Raw genomic sequence first — 22,196 nt, forward strand, 5'->3', positions numbered from 1 at the left:
AGTCTACTCCCTTACACTTTAATCTATTGGGCCTATAATGATAATATTGAACGCTGGTTGACCCAATTATGGATGTCCGGTCAACGTACCCAAGCACTTCCTCTCTCCTTAACGCTGTGTGTCACAGAGCTCCATTGACTTTTGAAACGGTTGGAATTCGATAAGGCCTAAGCAACGGCGCAAGAAAGCCTTATCGGTCACCATGGCCTCTTGCCCCACCGCCTTTTTCTGCAACCACGCAACAACAGCAGCACCGTGGTCATCTTCCAGAACCGGAACCAGAAGAAGCTTCTGTAGGCGGAGCGCTGTGAAAGCAACCATCAATGCCAAGCTCGACCAGAAGACGTCGTTGCAGTACAATAAGCTCGGAGACTCAGACCTTGTAATTAGCGAAATCACTCTCGGAACCATGACATTCGGCGAGCAAAACACAGAGAAAGAAGCTCATGAGATTCTCAGCTACGCATTCGAAAATGGGATTAACGCTTTGGACACTGCAGAAGCTGTAAGTGCTTGTAGATTGCTTGATTTTTGTTGGCCTCAGTTTAAATTTGTTTCGTTTGGGTTTTGATTAAAGTTTAAATCTTTTTTGTTTGTTGCAGTACCCAATTCCATTGAAGAAGGAAACTCAGGGAAGGACTGATCGTTTTATCAGCAGCTGGCTCAAGTCTCAACCCCGTGATAAGGTACTTGATGGTTATGTTGTCACATTGAATTAGGACCATTGATTTGGTTGAATGATGTCTGAATGTGCGGTCCTGGTTCACAGTGATAACAAGGCAAGGATCATCACTCTGTCTTTAACTCATTACTATGCTGTGTAAATAGGTTATTTTGGCAACAAAAGTAGCTGGGTATTCAGAGATGATAAGTTATCTGCGTGACAATGCCACGGTCTTGCGGGTCGATGCTGCAAACATTAAGGAAAGTGTAGAGAAAAGCCTTAAGCGCCTTGGCACAGATTACATTGATTTAATACAAATTCATTGGTAAGTTTATTGATCAAACTTCACACATTATACAAACTTACATGCTACATTCTCACCTGGTTTGTGATTTTTTTAGTATCACACGCTATATACCCGTTCTGATATTTAACTGGAACTTTACATGGACTCACGCTCTAATTGCAAAATTGTTCTTTTTTTCCTGACCCACTTGTGGTATCACACAACAACTCATCAAATGAACTTAGGACTGGGCCAACTATTTAGTCTGTTTTTTATTAGACATTTCAAGCGTCTTTTAACTCTACATTTTGCTTGTATCTATGAACTGAAGATCTTTTCTATGAAGCAAACCAGAGTCCTTTGGTAAGGACTGGTTTTCATGCTGTTCCCTTTTTGTTTTGCCCTCTCCTAATCGAGCAATCAAACCAACCATTCTGTTCGAAAACTTTTAAGACTCTAAATGGAAATTGGTCATGTGACATTCATATGAGCACTTAACACATCATTGGACAAGTTTGTCAATTTTTATGTATTAAATTTACAAGTAACTTCCATTTCCATTGAAGAAAATAAGCTGAAATAATTATTTCACGTTGGAAAATCATTAATTAACGTAGGTTGGGAGTGCAAGAAATAATGATACTAATAAGTGAGTAACAGAAAATGTATATTTCTCCATTCATTTGGTCTGGAACCCTTCCCATATTGATTCACATTTCCATTCTTAGAATCACTTAAAAGCAGGGGTAAAGGCAAACTAAGCATTAAACCAGCACTGTTACTTCTTTTTGAATTTGTAGGCTTCCAATTTGTCTCATGATATGTTGGAATGACTAGTGAAGATGTTTGCTCTTTGCTTTTCAGAAAAAGAATCTGGATGTTAACTAGTTTAAGGTGGTGATTTCCGAAAACTAAAGTATTTTGTTTAATCCAGGCCAGATCGCTATGTGCCACTATTTGGTGTGTATTCTTATGATTTTTCCAAATGGAGACCAAGTGTGCCATTCGTGGAGCAGCTGAAGGCTTTTCAAGAACTCATTGATGAAGGAAAGGTAACAACTATTCAAACCAATGAAAGTTTTGACTTTAGGGTTCAACTGTAAAGCACCTGCCATCAGAGGTGGAAGTTATGTAAAAACTACTAATTTTTTCAAGACTTGTTATAATGTGAATTTAAACATAGCATCATAGTTCTCTTGAGTTTGTCTTTGTGAATTCCTAGTTGTGTCTGCATCAATGTAGATGGAACATACTGGGGATTTATGAGTTGGTACACTCATAACTAGAAGAAGAGTGAATCTTGAAAGCATAACTTCTGAGATGATTCATGAATGTTACTAAAAATTGGAGTGTTGCGTGCTCTGTGTAACTGCTTGATGTCTCTAAGCATCTTTAACTTACGTGATATAGATTCCTTTTGAATGGTATAGGTACGCTACATTGGTGTTTCCAATGAAACTTCATATGGAGTGATGGAATTTGTACATGCAGCTAAAGTTGAAGGACTACCAAAGATCGTCAGTATCCAAAACAGTTACAGTCTGCTAGTTAGAACTCATTTTGAAAGTAAGTTATATTCTGATGCTATGAGCAGATAAAATCTTTTACGTTAATATTAGTCAGCTTGACATAAAACTTGCTATTGATATTTCTCTTTAGATAGTTATATCAACTCCATGATGTGAATAGGCTAGTTAATACATCAAAATATGTTTGAACTAAGTATATTATACCTAAAATGGTAAAGTAAATGCCTCCATTTTCTTTGATTACTAATTTGCAATCTTAGTCCTTTGAGACACATTTAAATAATACAACATGGTTCATTAGTTGTTTCCGTTCTGTCAGTTTGTTTGACTGTCTTTAACTAATCTTTGCTGAACTTGTTGAAATTACAGTCTTTTACTTGTTTGAGTGCTAAGCTAAGTTATACCTACCTCACTTGACCTATATCTTCTCATGTATTGGGATGTCGACATGGTTGGGCTGTGTATCCAACCTGTTGCTTTTACTCATCGACACCTCTGTTGTGTGCATTGGATAGAGATGTTTACATGATGCCATGTTTACCTTTTCCCTCCCTGTTTTTGTATGCCATTCTCTTAACTTCACTGAGTTTGTAATTCTATTACTTGATTATTTGCAGTTGATCTTGTTGAAGTTTGCCACCCAAAAAATTACAACATTGGCTTACTGGCTTATTCTCCACTGGCTGGTGGATCTCTTACTGGAAAGTACATAGATATCAATTCCGAAGCTGCAAAAAAAGGGAGGCTGAACCTCTTCCCTGGCTACATGGAAAGATATAACCAATCTGTTGCCAGGGTATGCTAATATTCAACATGTCATATAGATAATAGATCATGTAGACTAAATTCAAATAAACACCAGACATGCACGATATATTTAGTTATTTTATTATCTAAAAAAATATGAACTGCTCTGATATGGGGATTTATCAACAGTGTTTACTGTTGATTTGAATAAAGCACTTGCTGACTGTTTATACTTTCATTAGAAGAAAATTTCAAATTTAATTTAATCCCATTATTGATACAAGTGCCCTTGTTTGCAATTAAAGGCTAGGACTCCTAATTAGAAGGCCTTTGAACTTAGCACCACGCACCCACAAGTAGGTTGATTGCTTCCAACTTGTCATTGGATATATTAAAAACCATGGCCGGACAGCAGCATGAAATATAGTTAGTACACTGGATGTTTTGGAAATAGTTGGTTTGCCTTGCTTGACGAGTTACTTTATGTTCTGAATATAGATTGATGAGGATAATTTCCATTACAGCTTTTTGATTTTCTGCCTTAATGTTACTTTTTCTGTTTTCAGGAAGCAACAATAAAGTATATCGAGACAGCCAAGAAGCACGGGCTAACTCTGGTTCAGCTTGCACTTGGGTTTGCACGGGACCGTCCATTTGTGACAAGTTCAATCGTTGGTGCAACTTCTGTGAACCAACTGAAGGAAGACATTGATGCTTTTCTGTTGACAGAGAGGCCTTTGCCACCGGAAGTGGTGGCTGACATTGAAGATATTTTCAAGAGATACAAAGACCCTACCATTCTTTGAAAAAAGTAGCCTAGGAAGTGTAATTACTGTTTTCACTTCACATGTCTGGTTTAGATGACAATCGAAGGTCAATGATATCCCTTGTTTGACCTTGGGAATTCCGGTTTTGTGCGGTGAGCAGAAGCATGAGATTAACAAGGCCTCGACTTCCTTTTCAGGAATTTTCTGTATCCTTCTTTGTTTTCTTTTTCTTTCTTTTCCTCTAATTTGCGCAAGTGTTGTCTTCATGCTTGATAAACTGTCTAGGTTGATCAGTATGAAGGGCGGGGTCGTGATTTGTAACTCAACTCTGTATTTTTCGTTTCTTTCTTCTTTCCCTTTTCACCAATGGGAGCGCCTGGGTTAACATACTCAAATGGTGTCATGTCGTGTTCAATTTGGCTCACATATATTATGAGGTAAAGTTAGAAAATCAGGATATCGTCAACATTGGTCTGCTAATTTCATGTAATTGTTGTATCATGTTAAAAATTGCTACCTTTAACTCCAATATTTTGTTTAACCATGTATCTTGTGCTACCACGAAGTAGGCAGACTCCAAGTTATTGGCAAAGGATCCCGACCGATGATAGTTGTGCACCTTGTCTGGCTGTGGCAGCTTAAAGCATTCACAATACGCTTCCTAAACCACCTATTTAGACAAATTTTAAGGAGGAATCGGAAAAATACAATTCCAACCATGCTCCCTATTCACCTTCTAAAATAGGAAAACCTCTAGGAGCTTCTAAATATGAGGAGAGAGAAAGGGCTTCTAGTGGCTCCCTATAATTTAATGCTGCTTTATTTAATGAGTATTTCAAACCTTTAATTAATGTTAACTATTTTTTATATTATTTTTTAATAGAGATTGACTAATTAAAAAAGAGTTATAGCATTTATGACTCTCTAAAACAAAGAGCATGATTGAAGTTTAAATTTTATAAAGAGCTCCTAAAACAACTTTCATATGTTTTTAGCTAAAATTTAACAAAAAAATAAAGAGCAAGATTGTGGATGCTCTTCGGCACTGTCCATTTATCACATTTTTCTTTTATTCAACAATTATCGTCCGTTTAATTACACGTCCTTAAAGTTATCTATACTACTTACCGTAAGTCACACCAGTGCAGTGCCTTATTTACCTTACGTTTGTGATGAATTATGTCATCCACATCTACTAATTTGAGTTCCCAAATCATATGACGTGGCAGATTGGGTCTAATTTTATTTATTTATTTGAAAAGCAGTTTAATTCGTTGTTAGACGTGGAGGAAGAGAAAGAGGCGCGCCAATATCTCGCCCCCATTTCTTTTGAGCTGCAAACTTCCCTAAACATGTGATCGCTTACTGCCCTCTCATTTCCACTCCTCTCTCTCTCTCTCTCTCTCTCTCTCTCTCTCTCTCTCTGATTTCTGTCTCTCTGATTGATCTGCATTGTCTTCATGGTCAATCTGCCAGACCCAATTTGTTAAAACGCTCAGAAATCTAATATTCACATTTTCTGCCAAATTTTTTGGTGAATATATATAACTTGGTTGCATCTTTTTCCTTGGAAATTTCTTTATGAAGGGCACTTTAGGGTTGAATAAGCTATCAATTTCAACAACCCAATTGAAGTATTTTTCTTTTGAAATGTATATGGTTCTCATTTAGAAGGATACTAGGAATTTTGATGAGAGGCCAAAGTGGAAGAAAGCATATGCATCTATGAAGACTGGTGAAGGGAAGTCGCCGATGCAGTTGTCGGTTGAGCTTGCTTCTTCTTCGGTGTTTAATTCCTTACGAAAGTTTCAGATGGAATGGCAGATCCTGCTAGCTATGGGAATTACGAGCGTGATATTGAACAAGTCAGTTTCCCATCAAAGCTCTCTTTATTTTCCTTAGATCATCTGGTCTTGTTTGTTTTGCCTAGAAAACAAAGTCACCCCATACATTTTTATGCAGTTTTTCGTTGTGAAAAGAGGGTAATTGACTGTATTTTTATGAGGATTAGGTTATAATTGTGTTATGCAGATCACATGTTGGCCGACCTTGATATGATAGTTTCATAAGTCAAAGCATATGTAGATTGAAAACGATACAAACCCAATGGTAATGGAAACAATGACAATATGACAAACATAAAAATGTAAATGTTACTCTTTCGCTCAGTTTGCAACTAATGATATGGATGACATACAGGGAAAAAAAAATACTTGAATTTTAATGTCAGAATTAATAAATTAATGTATTACACATACAAAAAGGGGGAGAAAGAAAAAAATAGATGAAGGAGGATGAAAATAGGATCTATATGTACTTGTATTTTGATGTAAAGTGCCCCTTTTTCTCATGCATGGATCAGCCTTCTCCTTTGAAGTTACCTGTACTACTCAAACAATATGTTTTTGGATATGAGATAGGAACTGATGGAAACCCAATTTCTTGGTAAACATTTAATAAAAGTAATGGAAATAGTTTGTCTGCGTTTTTGCGCAGACTGCACCCTTCAACGCTCTCTCTTTTATATGGCTAAGTCTATTGGGGATTTTGATCTCTGTGTACTTTGCCAATACTTATCCCCTAATATTCCTCCCTCTTATGAAGGCACTCGTTGCATTAAAAAAAGGTTCCCAGTTAATCAAGTATAGCAGAAAAGGGAAGCCAAAGCTTCGTCCATTCAGAATTTCTACTGTGAGTAATTTTCTTTACAGTAGGGATATTGGATTTATTTCATACCAATGCGTTTATCATGCTGCATCTGCTGCCCATTTAGTTATTCCAGACATGTGCTCATGTATCTTGGTAGTTCTACACACATATTTTGGATTGAGCAACTACCTTGATCATCTATCTATGAGCGCATCTCCATGAAAAATTATCACATATCTTAACCGCTTGAATGACTTCAATTTTCATATTATTAACAGGATGAAACTACTCTAATCTGGTACTCACATGGCGAAGAACGAACTCTGAAGTTATCTTCCGTCTCTCGAATTATCCCTGGACAGAGAACAGTGAGTTAAATACTCAACTCCTAAGAGCTAATTAATATTTTGTTGTTCCAATTCTCTAATGCTGTGTTTCAGTATAATTATGAACTACTTTCGTTTCCTAGTTGACAGAATATATACTTTATCTGCTTTATAGGCTGTGTTTCGAAGATTCTTGCGCCCAGAAAAGGATTACTTGTCATTTTCTCTTCTATATAACAACAGTGAACGATCACTTGATCTGGTCAGTAAAATCAAGTACTAAAGTACTAGTTTCAAGTTTTTCTATTATGGTCAGTTAGATGAAAGGTTTGAACCCAGAAAATTATTGTTGTAGATCTGCAAGGATAAAGCTGAGGCAGAGGTATGGTTTGCTGGCCTTAAGGCGCTAATTTATTCTGGACAACAACGTGGTAGACGTACTAAGAGTGATATTTCTGATGTAAGTTTCTGTTTTGACCAAATGTATATATGACTGCTTATGTTTGTTCTCGCTCTTTTTATCTCCCAGTACTTGCTCTTTGTCCCTTATATTCTGACCTTAATTACTAATTTAAATCTAGAAAACTAGTGGAGTATGCAAGCCTTTGAAATAACATCGATGTCTAGATGGTTAATTTTGAAATGAGTATAATAGGTTAGTTGATCCCAGTTTTTCTTTTGAAAGGGCTGAATGTTTCTGGTGAAATACTTAGAGATGGTATAAAAAATCTGCTCCAAAGTTGCATGACAACCATTTTATATTTCTTATGTAACTGGCTATCTTTATTCTTATACTTACTAAATTATATCATTTGCAGATTGGTTTTGGCAATGTTTTGAACATGAACTCAGTGATTTATTAATGTAATAGTGGTCTCCATGGTTCAACTACATCTTCTCAACTATGGATAACATTATTGCATTAAAACTGAGTTCATGTTCAACGATTAAGTTTTCTTGCATATAAGCTTTAACATGTGGAGCATCTGAATTGTAAGTTATGGAATCAAAAGGATAGTTAAAAAGCCAAGAAATCTTTGATCAGAACTATCAATTGAAGATTTTCTAAGATATAATTATATATAAGTTAAAATTTGAATGGTACAATAGTGTGCATTGTGATGTAACTTCTATCATTTTTGCATTAATATATTTGGTGGTTTCCTTCATACAATTCATGCACTATGAGAAACCACCAGCACTCATATTTGCAAAGTGAATGTTACACAATTTTCTTGGTCTACCAGATTTATTCTGCATTCATACTCTTTCTGAAGATCCAATCTAGTTGTTTGCTTTAATTTCAGTTGCAAGACTGTGGTGACTCTATTAATGGCCGTCCTTCTGGTGAGACCTTAGAGTTCGCTTCAAGCATTGCCCGTGGTAGGGTATCAGTTGATTCTCGTGAATCAGTGAATTCAGGCTCAGATGTGGGTTCAGAACGTGCAAATATGCAACTAAGAACAAGTGCAGGAGATGGTTTTCGGATTAGTGTTTCAAGCACTCCTAGCTGTTCAAGTGGAGGGTCTGGACCTGATGACATAGAATCACTAGGAGACGTTTATGTGTGGGGAGAGATCTGGTCTGATGGAAATGTATCTGATGGGTCTGCAAATCCAATCCCTACAAAAACGGATGTGCTGATTCCAAGGCCCTTGGAGTCGAATGTTGTTCTTGATGTTCATCAGATTGCTTGTGGTGTGCGACATGTTGCTCTTGTAACAAGGCAAGGTGAGGTTTTCACATGGGGAGAGGAATCTGGTGGAAGACTTGGTCATGGGATTGATAGAGACTTTAGTCGTCCTCGCCTTGTTGAGTTCCTTGCAACTAATAATGTAGATTTTGTTGCATGTGGCGAGTATCATACATGTGCTGTATCTACGTCTGGTGATTTATTTACTTGGGGTGATGGTACACATAATGCTGGACTTCTTGGTCATGGAACTGATGTTAGCCACTGGATCCCTAAAAGGGTTACTGGTCCTTTAGAAGGACTTCAGGTTCTATCTGTTGCATGTGGCGCATGGCATTCAGCTTTGGCAACTTCCAGTGGAAAAATGTTTACATTTGGAGATGGAGCATTTGGTGTTTTGGGTCATGGAGATCGAGAGAGTGTTCCATATCCAAGGGAGGTACAGTTATTGAATGGACTAAAGACAATAAAAGTAGCATGCGGAGTTTGGCATACTGCAGCTATTGTAGAGGTTATGGGCCAGTCTGGTCCAAATGCTTCATCCAGAAAGTTGTTCACCTGGGGTGATGGTGACAAACATCGTTTAGGTCATGGAAGCAAAGATACTTATCTTCTTCCCACCTGTGTCTCTTCCCTTATTGACTATAATTTCCACCAGCTAGCATGTGGACACACTATGACTATTGCCCTCACCACATCAGGTCATGTGTTTACCATGGGTGGCACTGCATATGGTCAGCTAGGCAATCCAAGTTCTGATGGGAGAGTACCTTGCCTAGTACAGGATAAATTGGTTGGTGAGTTTGTTGAAGAAATTGCATGTGGGGAATATCATGTTGCTGTCCTGACATCAAGAAGTGAAGTATTCACTTGGGGAAGAGGTGCTAACGGAAGGCTGGGACACGGGGATGCAGAAGACCGGAAAACTCCAACTTTGGTTGAAGCTCTGAAAGATAGGCATGTGAAAAGCATTTCATGTGGCTCAAACTTCACATCAAGTATATGCATCCATAAGTGGGTCTCTGGAGCTGATCAATCAATTTGCTCAGGTTGTCGACAGACATTTGGTTTTACTAGAAAGAGGCATAATTGTTATAATTGTGGACTGGTCCATTGTCATGCTTGTAGTTCCAAAAAAGCACTGAGAGCAGCATTGGCCCCCACTCCTGGAAAACCACATCGTGTATGTGATGCTTGTTATACAAAACTTAAAGCTGCTGAGGCTGGTTATTCTTCTAATGTTAGTAGGAGAGCTACAGTCACCCGTTCAATGGATAGCAGGGATTTTCTAAACAGGGGAGATATAAAATCTTCAAGGATTCTGCTTTCTCCCACTATAGAACCCATTAAATATCTTGAGGTCAAGTCGACAAAGCCTGGGGTCAGATCGGAATCTCCTTCTATAGTCAGGGCTTCCCAAGTTCCATCCCTTTTACAACTAAAAGATATGGCTTTTCCCAGTTCATTGAGTGCGCTTCAAAATGCTTTGAAGCCTGTTATGACAACACCTCCTCAGCCCAATTCAAGATCTAGTTCACCATATTCAAGGAGACCAAGCCCTCCACGGTCTGTAACACCTATATTTTCTAGGAGTGTTATTGACAGTCTTAAGAAGACAAATGACATTCTGACTCAAGAAGTATCGAAGTTGCAAAACCAGGTACTAGTTTTACACCTTTTTGTTGCATCATTTTGTTGGTTGGTATAGAAATGTCAAAGCCAAGAAGCCTTCTCTCAGTAAGCTTTCCTCCGTTTACTTCAGGTTAAAAGTCTGAAGCACAAGTGTGATGCTCAAGATGTAGAGATACAGAAACTACAGAAACATGCTAAAGAAGCTGGTTCATTAGCTGATGAGCAATATTCTAAGTGCGGAGCTGCCAAAGAACTCGTCAAATCCATCACAGAACAGGTTTATTAAATTTTCTCAATATTCCAATTGTCATTTTTTTGTGTAGAGAAGATGCTCCTGGCAATAAGATGGGGTAATGTAGTCATAACAATAATTAAAAACATTAAATAAGGTTTTCTATATGGTATAACGTACTCACCAAATGTTTACTACTAATGCCTGGTGCTGTCTCTGAAATACTATTGTAATTATAGGGTAAATTAGCTTTTCAATAAAGGAAAATCTTTGTCGCATGAATATTTCCCTTGACAGAATAACAATGGCATTGAAAAGATAATCATCTGCTCTTTTCAACCCCCTGCCCCCATTGAGGTGAAATATGCTGATGTTATGTGTTCTTTCTTTGTCACGCAGATGAAAGAATGGGAAGAGAAGTTGCCTCCTGAGGTTTCTGACAGTGATACTTTCAAAGAATTGCGTACTCAAGCTGAAGATTTTATTAACACAAGTATCGGAAGACCAAGCTTAGAACTTGAACAACAATATGCGGCCGATAAAACTTCCTTGGATTTTGAGTCTTCTAAAACGGAAGACAACAAAGGAGAAGACCCTGGGGAGGCTGAACCTCAAAACAGCTCAGAAAGCCACTTGAGATCACCCGAATCATCAACAATACGGTCAGGACAGAAGGAAGTCATTGAACAATTTGAACCGGGTGTTTATGTTACTCTCCTTCAACTACAAAATGGTGCTAGGGTTTTTAGGCGTGTTAAATTCAGGTAAACTTTTCTTTTCTTTTTTCAAAATTCAGTAATTATGTGTTTGTGTTAGACAGCCAATAGACCCTTAATTTTTTGGGTCAAATGGTTCTCTAACATGGTATCAGAGCTCTTCGTGTAGGAGGTCCTGAGTTCAAAACTTATGGTCCTCATTCCCCACTGCTATGTTGATTTTCAAGGTGCATAGTGGGGCTGCACTTGTGTGTTTCTTCTAGGAGTCACATTTTCTGCACCTGCACACTTCATTCATTTCCTCAAGTTAATTTGTTATTTATGACAATGCAATGTATCCCCAAGTCTTCGATCATTTTAATGCCGTTCTCTTTTAATTGTCTCTTACCAATCTCCAATATCTCTTGCAGCAAACGAAAGTTTAGTTCGCAACAGGCAGAAGAATGGTGGACAAATAACAAAGATAGGCTGCTTAAGAGATACAGTCAGCTGAAGGCAAGGGCAAGTCCTTCCCCAAGTCTACCGCCCAGCAGTCCTGTACCTGCTGCTGAGGAAAACAGTGAGGCAGCCTCACCTTCCACTACATAGTTTCATAACTTAGTCTCTTACATTACGGTTTAGAAAGTGGGTAAGTAGGATCAAGAATCTGCTTTAGAGTGGCACTGTATGAATCAGTTTAGGTGTAAACATATCTTTGTTCAGAACAAAATAGATCAAGAACCTTTTTTCTTTTTAGAGGAATGATTGAGAGGAGTTCTACTTCACCACAAAAAAAGAAGGGAACATACTTCATATTCAGAGGGACAGGTCAGAATGTGAGAGTTTTGCAATTTAAAGGCATGAAAGCTTCACTATAATTCATTCATTCAATTTAAACTGGTGATCTCTTTCTTTCTGTGCTGTTTCTGGCATCTGATACCACTGTAATTGTGTAGTAAGTGAACTTCTTACGATGCTTATATGCCGTCGGTCGATTTATATAGCTTAAATACTCTTAGAGACATCACTAAATTGAAGTTTTTGCATGAACCTGTTGACTACTAGAGGTGCTGCTATCAATTTGGGAGGTAAAACTAATTAATAAGAAATCATATTCACCTAAGTAACATTAGATTGAAAAGCTGGAAAAACCACTAGTTGCCTCTACATAGTTAGCAGCAGCACCTTCATATGCTTTATATATGTTCAATAATCTTAGACCAATTTTATCTAAGGATGTATCTTACTACAAATTCCTTTGCTTTTTACCAATTTCACTTTCTAAAATCCAAATGCCTCTTCTGGAAATCATGAGTTATGAGTTTCGTGTGGACAGGTACTGGTTGAGAGTTATGATTTTGGTGAGAGTTGTGAGGAAGGCCATCCGATTTCTTACCCAACTTGGTATTGTCCTTTGTCTCCAATCCAACTAATGTTATCTATCCAAGTCGGTCAAGGCCAACCAAAGTCTCGACCTCAATATTCATATGCATAGGTGAGACTAGAGTTATAAACGTCACCTATTTTTCATTATTAAACAACACGGTTTGAATTCAATAAAGCATGTATGACTTTATTAAAATGATTAGATTTAAGGTGGTTGGCAATATCATTTCACCCTATTAATGCCACCCATTTCTTATCAGTAAGGTATAGCTCAGTTGGTCGAGCTATTACATCCATGTGTACAGAGATTCGAAACCCCCAAACACCCCGAATAAATATTTGTGTAAAACTCCTCTCCCAACAATCAATTCCACCAACAATCACCTTAACATGACATGTATGAAAAAGTGTTGTGCAGACACAAGTCCAAGAGGCAATAATCAAAACAAAAGTACTGTCATGGATGGCTAAAAAAAAAGAACACTGAACTAAACTGCACGAAAAAAAAAATGTAAATAGTTGCACCAAGTTTGGCCTTATGTGAAGTTTGACTCTTAAACAAACCAGTGATACTTATGAGTGAATTTTCAAGTTCACTTCTCTCATCAATGCAATTGTCTATATTTGTGTTGAGTTCGATATTTAGTAAATTCGCATATGATATATATATATATATTATATAAATATATATGTTTTTTAATTAAAACATACTTCCGTTTTTCATATACGTCATAAAAATATGATAAAATACATATTATTTTAAATCAAACAGACAATTCACGAATTATACATATTCCTCATGTATAACAAATGTTATTTTTTCCCCCTAAATTTTCAATAAAATAGGTTGAAATCACGTATTTTCACATATTATTAAATAAAACAAATATACACTATAAAATTTAAATAAATAATATTAAAATATTACATAATTACCGAATTTTTCAACATATTTTAAAAAATTGTGTCCAATAATACACTATGACTCGTTGTAGAAAGTATTTTGTAAGGACCTTCATATGTTATAAAGTAAAATAAAGAGTTTGACTCTTAAAATCTTGGTTGCTAATTTACCAATATTTTCGCTATAAAAAATATCTTCGTTGCTAAGGAAACGAATTCAATTAATTTTCATCATCCACTTGTTTCATTATTTGTAAGGAATTGTTTATATTTATTTCCATTTTGAACAAGTTCCGTAGAAAGCACAACACTTTCCATCCATTTTCCAGGGAATCCGTCCTGATTTTCCTGGAAAATTTTTTAGTTTCTAGTTTTTCTGGATTCAAAACCCTCGCCCCTCAAATTTTGCTTCCAAAACCCGCAAGGTTATTTCAGTTCCTAGTGGGATTTCGATGGGGCTACAGCAATCCAAAGACGAGCTGCTCTATCAGCAAGTTAGCTATGGAAACATCGAAGGGATCAAAGCCCTTTGCAGAGAAGGCGCAGGCCTTGAGGTATTTAAAATGGAGGTTAATTTCGATTATTGTTAAAACTGTAATCATGATGTGTTTATTGGTAGTGATAATTGTTGTAAATTTTGGATTTTTGGGGTACTTTTTGTTGAATTATTGATGATTATGGTGATTTTGGTGGTCAGTGGATTGACAGAGAGGGGAAAACCCCATTGATCTTGGCATGTATAAATCCTGGACTTTATAATGTTGCGAAAGCCTTGATTGAACTTGGCGCAAACGTCAACGCCTATCGCCCCGGTATGTTTCACTTCTGGGTTTAGAGTTTCTCTTGGCGAACCTTCTGTATTTTGTTTTTTTTTTCCTATCACTATCACTCTTGTTAATAAATTAATTGCAATTTGATAATTTCTTAGTTGGGTTGATCATGTTGAATTTTAAGTAATTGTATAGGGAGAAGAAAGAATGGTTATTGAAAATTAACAACAAATTTGCATTTTGTGGTCATAGATATTGAGGAACTGTACCAAATGCAGATTCTAAGTCTGAATCCTCCCTCCAAATATTGTGTGATTATGTGGAACTCATGTTGGATTCACATGTATACTACAATCATAATGGCAATAGCACCATGGATCTTAAGTCCTACTGTTGTACTAAAAAAAATTTCCAGTACAGAAAATGGAACACTAAGATTACATTTATTTCTTCTGATCTCTCTCTCCTCCCTAGAAACTTTTTGCTGCTTATTGTGTTTTACCAAACGTATAAGAAACTCATCTTGTAATTCCCAGTATTCTTGAGAAATGCTATTATATACTCATGCATCTTGATCTTTAGCTTGCTTCAATGTTTTTATTATTATTTATATTTGTCCTCTTCTCAATGCGCTTTAGGTCGCAATGCTGGGACTCCTCTACATCATGCAGCTAAAAAAGGGCTAGAAGATATTGTTAATTTACTTCTGTCACATGGAGGTATGCAATTCTGTCATCAATTCATCTCTGCAAAGTCTTATTCAGAAAGGAGTTTATGACTTATGATTTTAGAATAAAAAATGCAGTTTCTTTTCCTGCTGTCTTTATTGCATAAATATATAATCTGTTCAAATTTTTTTCAGCAAATGTGTTAATCATGAATGATGACTGTCAAACTCCTCTTGACGTTGCTAGGGCAAAAGGGCACACCAATGTTGTCCGTGCGATTGAGGTATATTCAAACATTAGTTTGCAATGTCAGTATATGCATATTTTTTACGTTCCAACAATATGTTTTTAATTGTCTTCTTTTAAAGATGGTTCTTCACTCTTACATCTCTTGCTTTCTTTCGTTTTTCCTTTCTTTCCCAATGTTTGTAGAGGCATATTTGCTTATTCTCTGGTTGGTTGCGGGAGTTTTATGGTCCTGGATTTCTTGAAGTACTTGCTCCTCTATTGGTTTCAAGAAAAGTGTGAGTGTTATGTACAACAAGTGATTTCATCTTGAAGTATTTATATTTAGTCGTTTTAGTTTTCTATTCATGATCTATTCAGCAAGATGTCTAAGCAATATAGGCAGATTGCTTTGACCTGCTTTGAAGAAGTTTACATAGCTCTCATTTGTTTTATCTATTTTTGTATCCTTATTGAGTAATTGTCTGAAAGATCACTTAATATGCGTGCCTACTATTGCCTTGCATATTTTGCAGTTGGGTTGTTGTTTTGCCAAGTGGTTCCCGCAAACCTACCAAGCCTTTCAAGTTGGAACTTGCCATATATTCTAGTATGCAGGTATTACTCAGTATAGTCGGCTATTCTTAGGTGGATTATGCATTATGTATGATTTTACTTCTTTCTACATTTTGTGCCTCTACTAATACATTGCATTCAAGTCATTCCTAATGTAGGCTACATTGAATGGTTTCTTGCAGATATCCTGGACACTAATTTGAGTTTATTTTTGTTAAAAGAAATAGCACTTGCTTAATTCAAAACCTACATGAATGTCTGGATGAGTTAAATCTGATGGCTAATTTCTGAAATTGGATAATTTCTATGAATACTATTTTTTTTTTATAATAGATGTTCTTAAATCTTTATTTTCGCCATCATTTTAATTGCCGAGCTCATGCCTCTTTTTAGGATTGAAGATGTATTAGGCATTAATTTATAGTGCTGTCACGTCGTGATAATTTTCTCAATCATTTAAAGTTTATGCACTTGGAATGCTATGTCCTAATTAATACTTGAAATAAAATGACTTCACCATTTAATATTTCTTTTTGTATAACTCATAACAAATAATCATGTTACTTCCCCTAGGAAGTTGGTGAGTTGGTAGTCTCACCACTGAACTAGGATGACCTTTACCCTTCTTTGCCGAATCGTAGAACTTTCCTTTCCATCAAACCTCTCAATTTTAAATTTGGAGCTAATATTTCTTGTTAGGATTAAAGTTGAATCCTGGTTTATTACCAGTTGTGGGGGTATAAAACTCCTAGTCAGGACAAATAATGATGGGAATGATAAAAATAAAATAATAATGCCAAGAAGTTAAGTATGTGAAATCAAATTCACTTTCAGAGAAAGCAAACTAGTTCAAGTAGTTTCTGCTCAATAGGTACTCCCTAACTTGAACTGTATATTCTTCCGAATACCTCCTACTATACTCTTTACTCAAGTTCCATCGAAGTACATTCCCACTCAACTCTTACTCTCAGCTCTCTACTGTGATTCTTGGTTGAGAAGCTTTTGAAAGGCTAGCTTGTCTCTCTGCATGCAAGCTTGATTTACGCTGTTGGCTCATTTCCTATTACCCGAACATTTTAATAGAATTAGTTGTCCAAAATCAATTATCTACCTTTCTCTACTCTAGATTGATGTATTTAGGGTGCACTTTGTTTCTATGTTCTGCATTGTTTTATATTTTGACGATAAGTTCATTGATGGATCTAATTAACTAATGGATCTCTTATTTTGGTAGTATTCTTATATTGAACTCTTTTGGAATAAGCAGGACGCCCGACCACGGACAGTTGTTGCGTTGTGGAAAGTCAATTTGGAAGAACCGAAGTTACACCAGTCTGATCCTTCTGTTGTAATTCATGATAGCTCCACAAGTAATTCCTTGATTCCAAAAATATTCTTTAGGACTAATTTTAAACCTTAATTCTTTAGGCTATAAATCTAGGAGTTGATGTCACATTCATTTCCTAGCCCTTTTTTAATTGAATTCTATGTCCATGCTTAGTCCCAAGAGGCAGGAGGCGGAGAAGAAGCATTTACATCTCCCAAGAGGCTAGGTGTAGGCATCAAAAAGTTAGGCGTAAGTACATTGTTTGTTAATTACTTCCGATCAATGTAAATGATGAAAGTGATTGAAGAAGCACTTTAACAGAAGATATTGGACATCTTCCAGTATCTTCCAAATTAAGTGCTGCAGTAATGTACTCATGCCATTCTCCAGCCTCCTATCTATAATAGGCTTGCCTTCTAGCTAGGAAGAAAAGGAAGTTCCTCATGAGTTTTAGGTTTCTTTTGTTAATATCCTATTCAAACTCAGCATGCCTTCTTTGCAGAAACACGCATCAAACTTGCATCTGCAGATGAAAATGATAAGCAACAACTTCAGTGGTTTTGCAATGCATGCAAAGGAATTCCACAGGTAAATCTCATCTGCACAGATCTTATCTTTCTCTGCCATCTGTCTAAAGCAATCACCTCGATAATTAAATGTGACGAATTTGTGGGTAGAACCGTGAAAGTACTTTTGAAGTACTAAAATCATTAGTTTTCTCAAGAAATTTATTCTTTTGTAAAAATGATGATCGTGTTTGTAAATAAGCACTCTTTTAGACATTTTCTACTGTCATGCTCAAAGGGCTGCGGATAGAAAATGTGGAAAAGAGTGCTTATTTACAAACACTGCAATCATTTATCTTAAAAGTCGAAATAGAAACTCTGTAAATTTTATCTTGCAGACTAGTGATTCGCTAAATTTTTAGGTCACCATTTTATCTCTGGCATGATGATTGGGAGGCTATCATAATTTAAATTTTGTGGAATTTTTCAGGCACGTCCTGCATTTTTGGCTAACAACCAGCCCCCAGTTGTTCCAGCAACTGCACCACCACCTGCAGAAGATTTAGAGTTGGACATGGCTATCAATGCCTCCATTCAGTCTGCTTTGCAGGAGAGACCGTCCTTTCCTGATGCACACCTGACCTATGAAGCAAGTGCATCCAGTAGTGATAATGGTTGGAGCACATCCTCCATGAATACTGGCATCTATAATGGTTGGGATGCACCAACTGCTGATCCAAATGCAAGTAGTAGCAGTGAGTGGCCAGGGAATGAAAGTAGCCAGAAAACGGAAATCCAGGATATCTCTTCCATCCAAACAGCTCCTACTCCAGATATAATCCCATCAGCTCCACCAGTTGCAGATGAGGAGCCTATTCACTATCCATCAATTGATTTCAGTCCTATTGATATGCCATCCCCAAGTGTTGAAGGTATACCTGCTAAACTTAATGAAAAGAAAGGTGGAAGTGATTCTTCTTCTTGTGTGATTTGTTTGGATGCTCCGGTTGAAGGAGCTTGCATCCCATGTGGGCATATGGCTGGATGCATGTCTTGTTTGGGTGAGATTAAAGCTAAGAAATGGGGTTGCCCTGTCTGTCGGGCCAAGATTGACCAGATCGTAAGGCTGTATGCTGTATGATCCTCGAACCAGCATATAATGAAGCTCTACATGGTTACTGCAACTTGAACACCATGAAGCTTTGTATTCTTTTTTGTGTGTAAAGAAGCTGCTTGTGTTTGTATTAATAGATGAAGTTCTTGTTGGGACCCCCACCTGAGTTTTCTGTACATATTATTACCACATATTAGTAAACCTTTCACCATGCTTTCTTAAGTATCAGTGAGACAGCAGCCTCTCTTAATTTTGATTTTTCATTGTTATAAGTTGTATATGAAAATGATATGCATTTCCCAAAAGGTATATTTTCAAATATACTTTTTGGGGTCTTCAATGAATTCAAGCTATAGGATTTACTCCTTGAAATTAGGGAGAACGAACTCTTTTTACTTCTGAAGCTTTAAACTAGTTAAGTTTAAATAGTTTGTTATATTTATTTATTTTTTTGTTTCAATGGAAGAAAATCAAACCTTACATAATCCCAACTCATTTCAGCATCCACCATAAATATAATGAATTTCATCAGACTGATATAGGACCACAATTTATGATATTCTTAAAGAGTTGAAATTTTGCAAATTATCAAATATCATATGGCATTGGCAAAAAAAAAAATTGAAGAAAATGGGACTGGTTTCAAATTGTGCTGTTCCTAACTTTCCATGACGCCAAGCATTTAACCAAATGTGAGGTCATGGGCAGTGCGTTGTAGTTGTAGGGTACCATGTCCATGTTGGGGGATTGCTTGTCAGCCACAAACTATTGGTGGTATGCTGGATAGCTACGTTTCCTTGATTGCCAATACTTTTTTTTTTTTTTTTTTTTTTTTTTTTCTTTTTTGGGTTTTGTATTTTGAGAAGGAAAATACTTGCTTTGAGAGTAGGAACTTTACTTTTCTGCCAATCCCAATTTGACATGTGTGTAGAGATTTTTATTTCTGTGTTTTTGATGAATTATTTTTGCTTATGTATCAAACTACAATTTACAATAAGTAGGAATGTCTCTTTCGTGGGAAGGAGGAAAGCCATGTCCTTTTGAGAATGCCAAAAGAAAAGACAGTGTGATCTAGTTATGAGCCATGCATATGATTAAAGTATCTTAGGAATCTAGCTTGTTACGGGTGGCCATGGCAGCAGGGTCCAATTACTACATTTGTTGCACCTTTTAACTACAAAGAAATATTTATGTACATTTATATTTCATCATCACCAGAAATCCATTACTCTTTTATATATAATATGGTTGTCAACCACAAAAGACCTAATGGATGGTCGTGTTTCATTATTATTATTTTTCCTTTGCTAGCTAGCTAGCTTCTGACCCCAAAAAAAAGCTAGCTAGCTAGCTAGTTATAGCATATTCCGTTGCTTTTGTGTGGTTGGAACAAGAAATTCCACTCAATAGCAAATTTTCTTGAACTCTATAATTTTGAGTTACACTGGGTAGCTCAGCTAGTAAAGAGCTGGGGTTGTGCCAAATCTTTGGTCAAATACTAAAGCATAATTAAGATAAATAAACCCCACATCTCGTGGAGAAATTATAGAATAATATGGTAGGGGTTTTTTTCAACCACACATCTTGTGAGCCTACGAGCTAAAGCTTCCATTGTAATCATCATGTCACAGATTTTCCAACCGATTACTCATTAAACCTCCATGGGACTTACATTTAAGGTTATAAAAGTGTTACTAACGCATGGGGCTCGCTTACCTCTCTCATCAGTAAATTGCTAATTAGTTAGGGTTTTGTTTTTGTTCAATGGCCAAAGTTGATTAGGCTTAATTTTATTTAGCTAAAGGTCGTTTGTGACTTGAATTTGAGATGAGCTTATGAGATTTGAAATTGGTTAAGAATCTAAGAGAGAATGATATTCTTGGCCTTAATCTCTGTGGTACATGCAAGCTAGGCCTGAATCTCTGTGGTACATGCAAGTTTGGCGATTTCTTACCTTCTTTTCTTTTTACCTTCCAAGAACCACTCGTTGAGCTAGCAAGAAATTGGCAGCCAAATAGAAATTGGCAGATTGGCTCATTGGTCACGGCAAGTCTCACGCCTTGTATGTAAACAGCTTTGACACGAATATTATTGTTGAATTCTCTCATTGAAGATGTGAGGCTCATGGTAAACAATGACCCTAACGCACATTTTTGTGATCGTTTGATGCATTGTAACTAGTCAACACAAGCATGCTCCATTACAAAAACATTTCTCTAAAGTTCAAATAAGATTTCAAACCGAAAAAGTAATTGGAATCGGTGAGTTTCTTAAATTAAATTATCTATTTATCTTTTACTGCTAGCGTCAGAATCTCACACATAAAGTGCGGGATCCACCATAAACCATAAATTTAAAAGATGTTTTCTTATTTCTCGAGATTCCAATAAATGATAATGAGTCTAAACAAGAATTCCTCGTTACATTATAGCGTAAAGATTCTATTGTGTTCATACATATACAGTGCATCGGTAATTCCGAATTCCCTTGAATGAAACTTTTGGTTCACTACTGTGAATTTACACCACCTACTACCACCCAAGAAGAGTAAATTCCATGTTTGCAATTTAAAAATGGTTTAGTTTTGTCGAAAGTTAACCTTTACTTCACATAATGTCCCATACTTGAAAAGATGGAGACATGATATATCTATGCAAGTTACTTTGCTTTTTTCTTTTCAATAAAAGAGAACAAGGAAATAGGGAAAATGCGGGTAGGAAGCTATATATGCTCTTTGCCCGGTACCCCTGCCCGGATCTTTATTTTGATATCTCTTTGCTGTAAAATTGAAGTTTAACCCTTTCATTAAAGAAGCAACACATGTAATCATGCTTGTACTAACTCGAATATTATGAAGATTTACACGTTTAATTAGTTGGCGTGTAATCGAAGTAATTCTCTAATCACCTCTTAGTATATTCAACTGTGTGAGTGACAGAGTGAGGGAAGGAAAAAGAGGAGAGAATTCGAATTTTGGGATTTTTTTTTTCTTTTATTTTTTGGATTTTGAAACTTGATTCTGCAAATCAAATATCAATCAAAATGTTGGACAAGGCAAGCCTGATGCCTGCAACATATTAATGTTGTTGTTAATGTCTCCACACTTTTAATTGACTTCCCTTCTTAGACCTAGCAACGGTGATGTATGTGCAATGTGGAATGTGTGTGGGTGAGCTAGAAGTGGTGCAATGTATAATTTCCCCTTTATGAAATTATGAATGGAGTTCTTAACAATTAAACCCTTTTTTTTTTTTGGTAAATGACTTATAACTCAAGTAATTAAGAATATCAAGAGAGTTCTGCGATTTTAGAGGCGATGTGCCAAAACAACAATATGATCTTCTAAATATAAGTCTTGAACGAAAATATTTAAAAATATATATATTTGAGCCAAAATGATAAATTTACAACTAAAACTCATCGCTAACAGTTTTTAAAAAAAATACTATAAAGTATTATTAAACAAATCATTCAACGGGAAACCAAATGTTGATTTTCAAA

General features: G+C 36.4%; 3 protein-coding genes across 4 annotated transcripts; all 3 read left to right on the forward strand.

Annotated features, from left to right (window-relative positions):
• Positions 1-69: 69 nt before the first annotated feature.
• On the forward strand, positions 70-4,417 carry LOC110748999 (NAD(P)-linked oxidoreductase superfamily protein). The gene is made up of 7 exons (XM_021948995.2): positions 70-505; positions 603-686; positions 829-989; positions 1,885-2,002; positions 2,381-2,516; positions 3,097-3,275; positions 3,793-4,417. Exons 1-7 carry the CDS (start codon positions 203-205, stop codon positions 4,030-4,032), a joined length of 1,221 nt encoding a protein of 406 aa, XP_021804687.1. The 5' UTR covers positions 70-202; the 3' UTR covers positions 4,033-4,417.
• Positions 4,418-5,275: 858 nt separating this feature from the next.
• On the forward strand, positions 5,276-12,136 carry LOC110748964 (PH, RCC1 and FYVE domains-containing protein 1-like). The gene is made up of 9 exons (XM_021948948.2): positions 5,276-5,858; positions 6,598-6,684; positions 6,921-7,010; positions 7,144-7,230; positions 7,324-7,428; positions 8,276-10,321; positions 10,424-10,570; positions 10,925-11,289; positions 11,652-12,136. The coding sequence occupies exons 1-9, from the start codon at positions 5,811-5,813 to the stop codon at positions 11,827-11,829; spliced, it is 3,153 nt and encodes a 1,050-aa protein (XP_021804640.1). The 5' UTR covers positions 5,276-5,810; the 3' UTR covers positions 11,830-12,136.
• A 1,518-nt stretch (positions 12,137-13,654) lies between these two features.
• LOC110748967 (putative E3 ubiquitin-protein ligase XBAT35) lies at positions 13,655-18,923 on the forward strand. Of its 2 annotated transcripts, XM_021948954.2 has the most exons (10): positions 13,655-14,063; positions 14,207-14,321; positions 14,918-14,998; positions 15,142-15,230; positions 15,380-15,471; positions 15,709-15,790; positions 17,016-17,118; positions 17,250-17,324; positions 17,578-17,663; positions 18,072-18,923. In XM_021948954.2, exons 1-10 carry the CDS (start codon positions 13,962-13,964, stop codon positions 18,720-18,722), a joined length of 1,476 nt encoding a protein of 491 aa, XP_021804646.1. In that variant the 5' UTR covers positions 13,655-13,961; the 3' UTR covers positions 18,723-18,923. The 2 variants fall into 2 exon arrangements, with proteins under 2 accessions (XP_021804646.1, XP_021804647.1); XM_021948955.2 differs by lacking the exon at positions 17,250-17,324.
• The last annotated feature ends 3,273 nt before the right edge of the window (positions 18,924-22,196 follow it).

This window comes from Prunus avium, chromosome 1, assembly GCF_965620075.1.
Source record: "Prunus avium chromosome 1, drPruAviu1.hap1.1, whole genome shotgun sequence".
NCBI lineage: Eukaryota > Viridiplantae > Streptophyta > Magnoliopsida > Rosales > Rosaceae > Prunus > Prunus avium.

Excerpts from the sequence above, each read along its gene's own strand:
- LOC110748999 (XM_021948995.2), top strand. The coding sequence starts at position 203 with ATGGCCTCTTGCCCCACCGCCTTTTTCTGCAACCACGCAACAACAGCA. Across the intron at positions 506-602 it reads CTTTGGACACTGCAGAAGCT|TACCCAATTCCATTGAAGAA; the intron begins GTAAGTGCTTGT and ends TGTTTGTTGCAG. Across the intron at positions 2,003-2,380 it reads AACTCATTGATGAAGGAAAG|GTACGCTACATTGGTGTTTC; the intron begins GTAACAACTATT and ends TGAATGGTATAG.
- LOC110748964 (XM_021948948.2), top strand. The coding sequence starts at position 5,811 with ATGGCAGATCCTGCTAGCTATGGGAATTACGAGCGTGATATTGAACAA. Across the intron at positions 6,685-6,920 it reads GTCCATTCAGAATTTCTACT|GATGAAACTACTCTAATCTG; the intron begins GTGAGTAATTTT and ends TATTATTAACAG. Across the intron at positions 7,231-7,323 it reads GTGAACGATCACTTGATCTG|ATCTGCAAGGATAAAGCTGA; the intron begins GTCAGTAAAATC and ends TTATTGTTGTAG.
- LOC110748967 (XM_021948954.2), top strand. The coding sequence starts at position 13,962 with ATGGGGCTACAGCAATCCAAAGACGAGCTGCTCTATCAGCAAGTTAGC. Across the intron at positions 14,999-15,141 it reads TTTACTTCTGTCACATGGAG|CAAATGTGTTAATCATGAAT; the intron begins GTATGCAATTCT and ends AATTTTTTTCAG. Across the intron at positions 15,791-17,015 it reads CCATATATTCTAGTATGCAG|GACGCCCGACCACGGACAGT; the intron begins GTATTACTCAGT and ends TGGAATAAGCAG.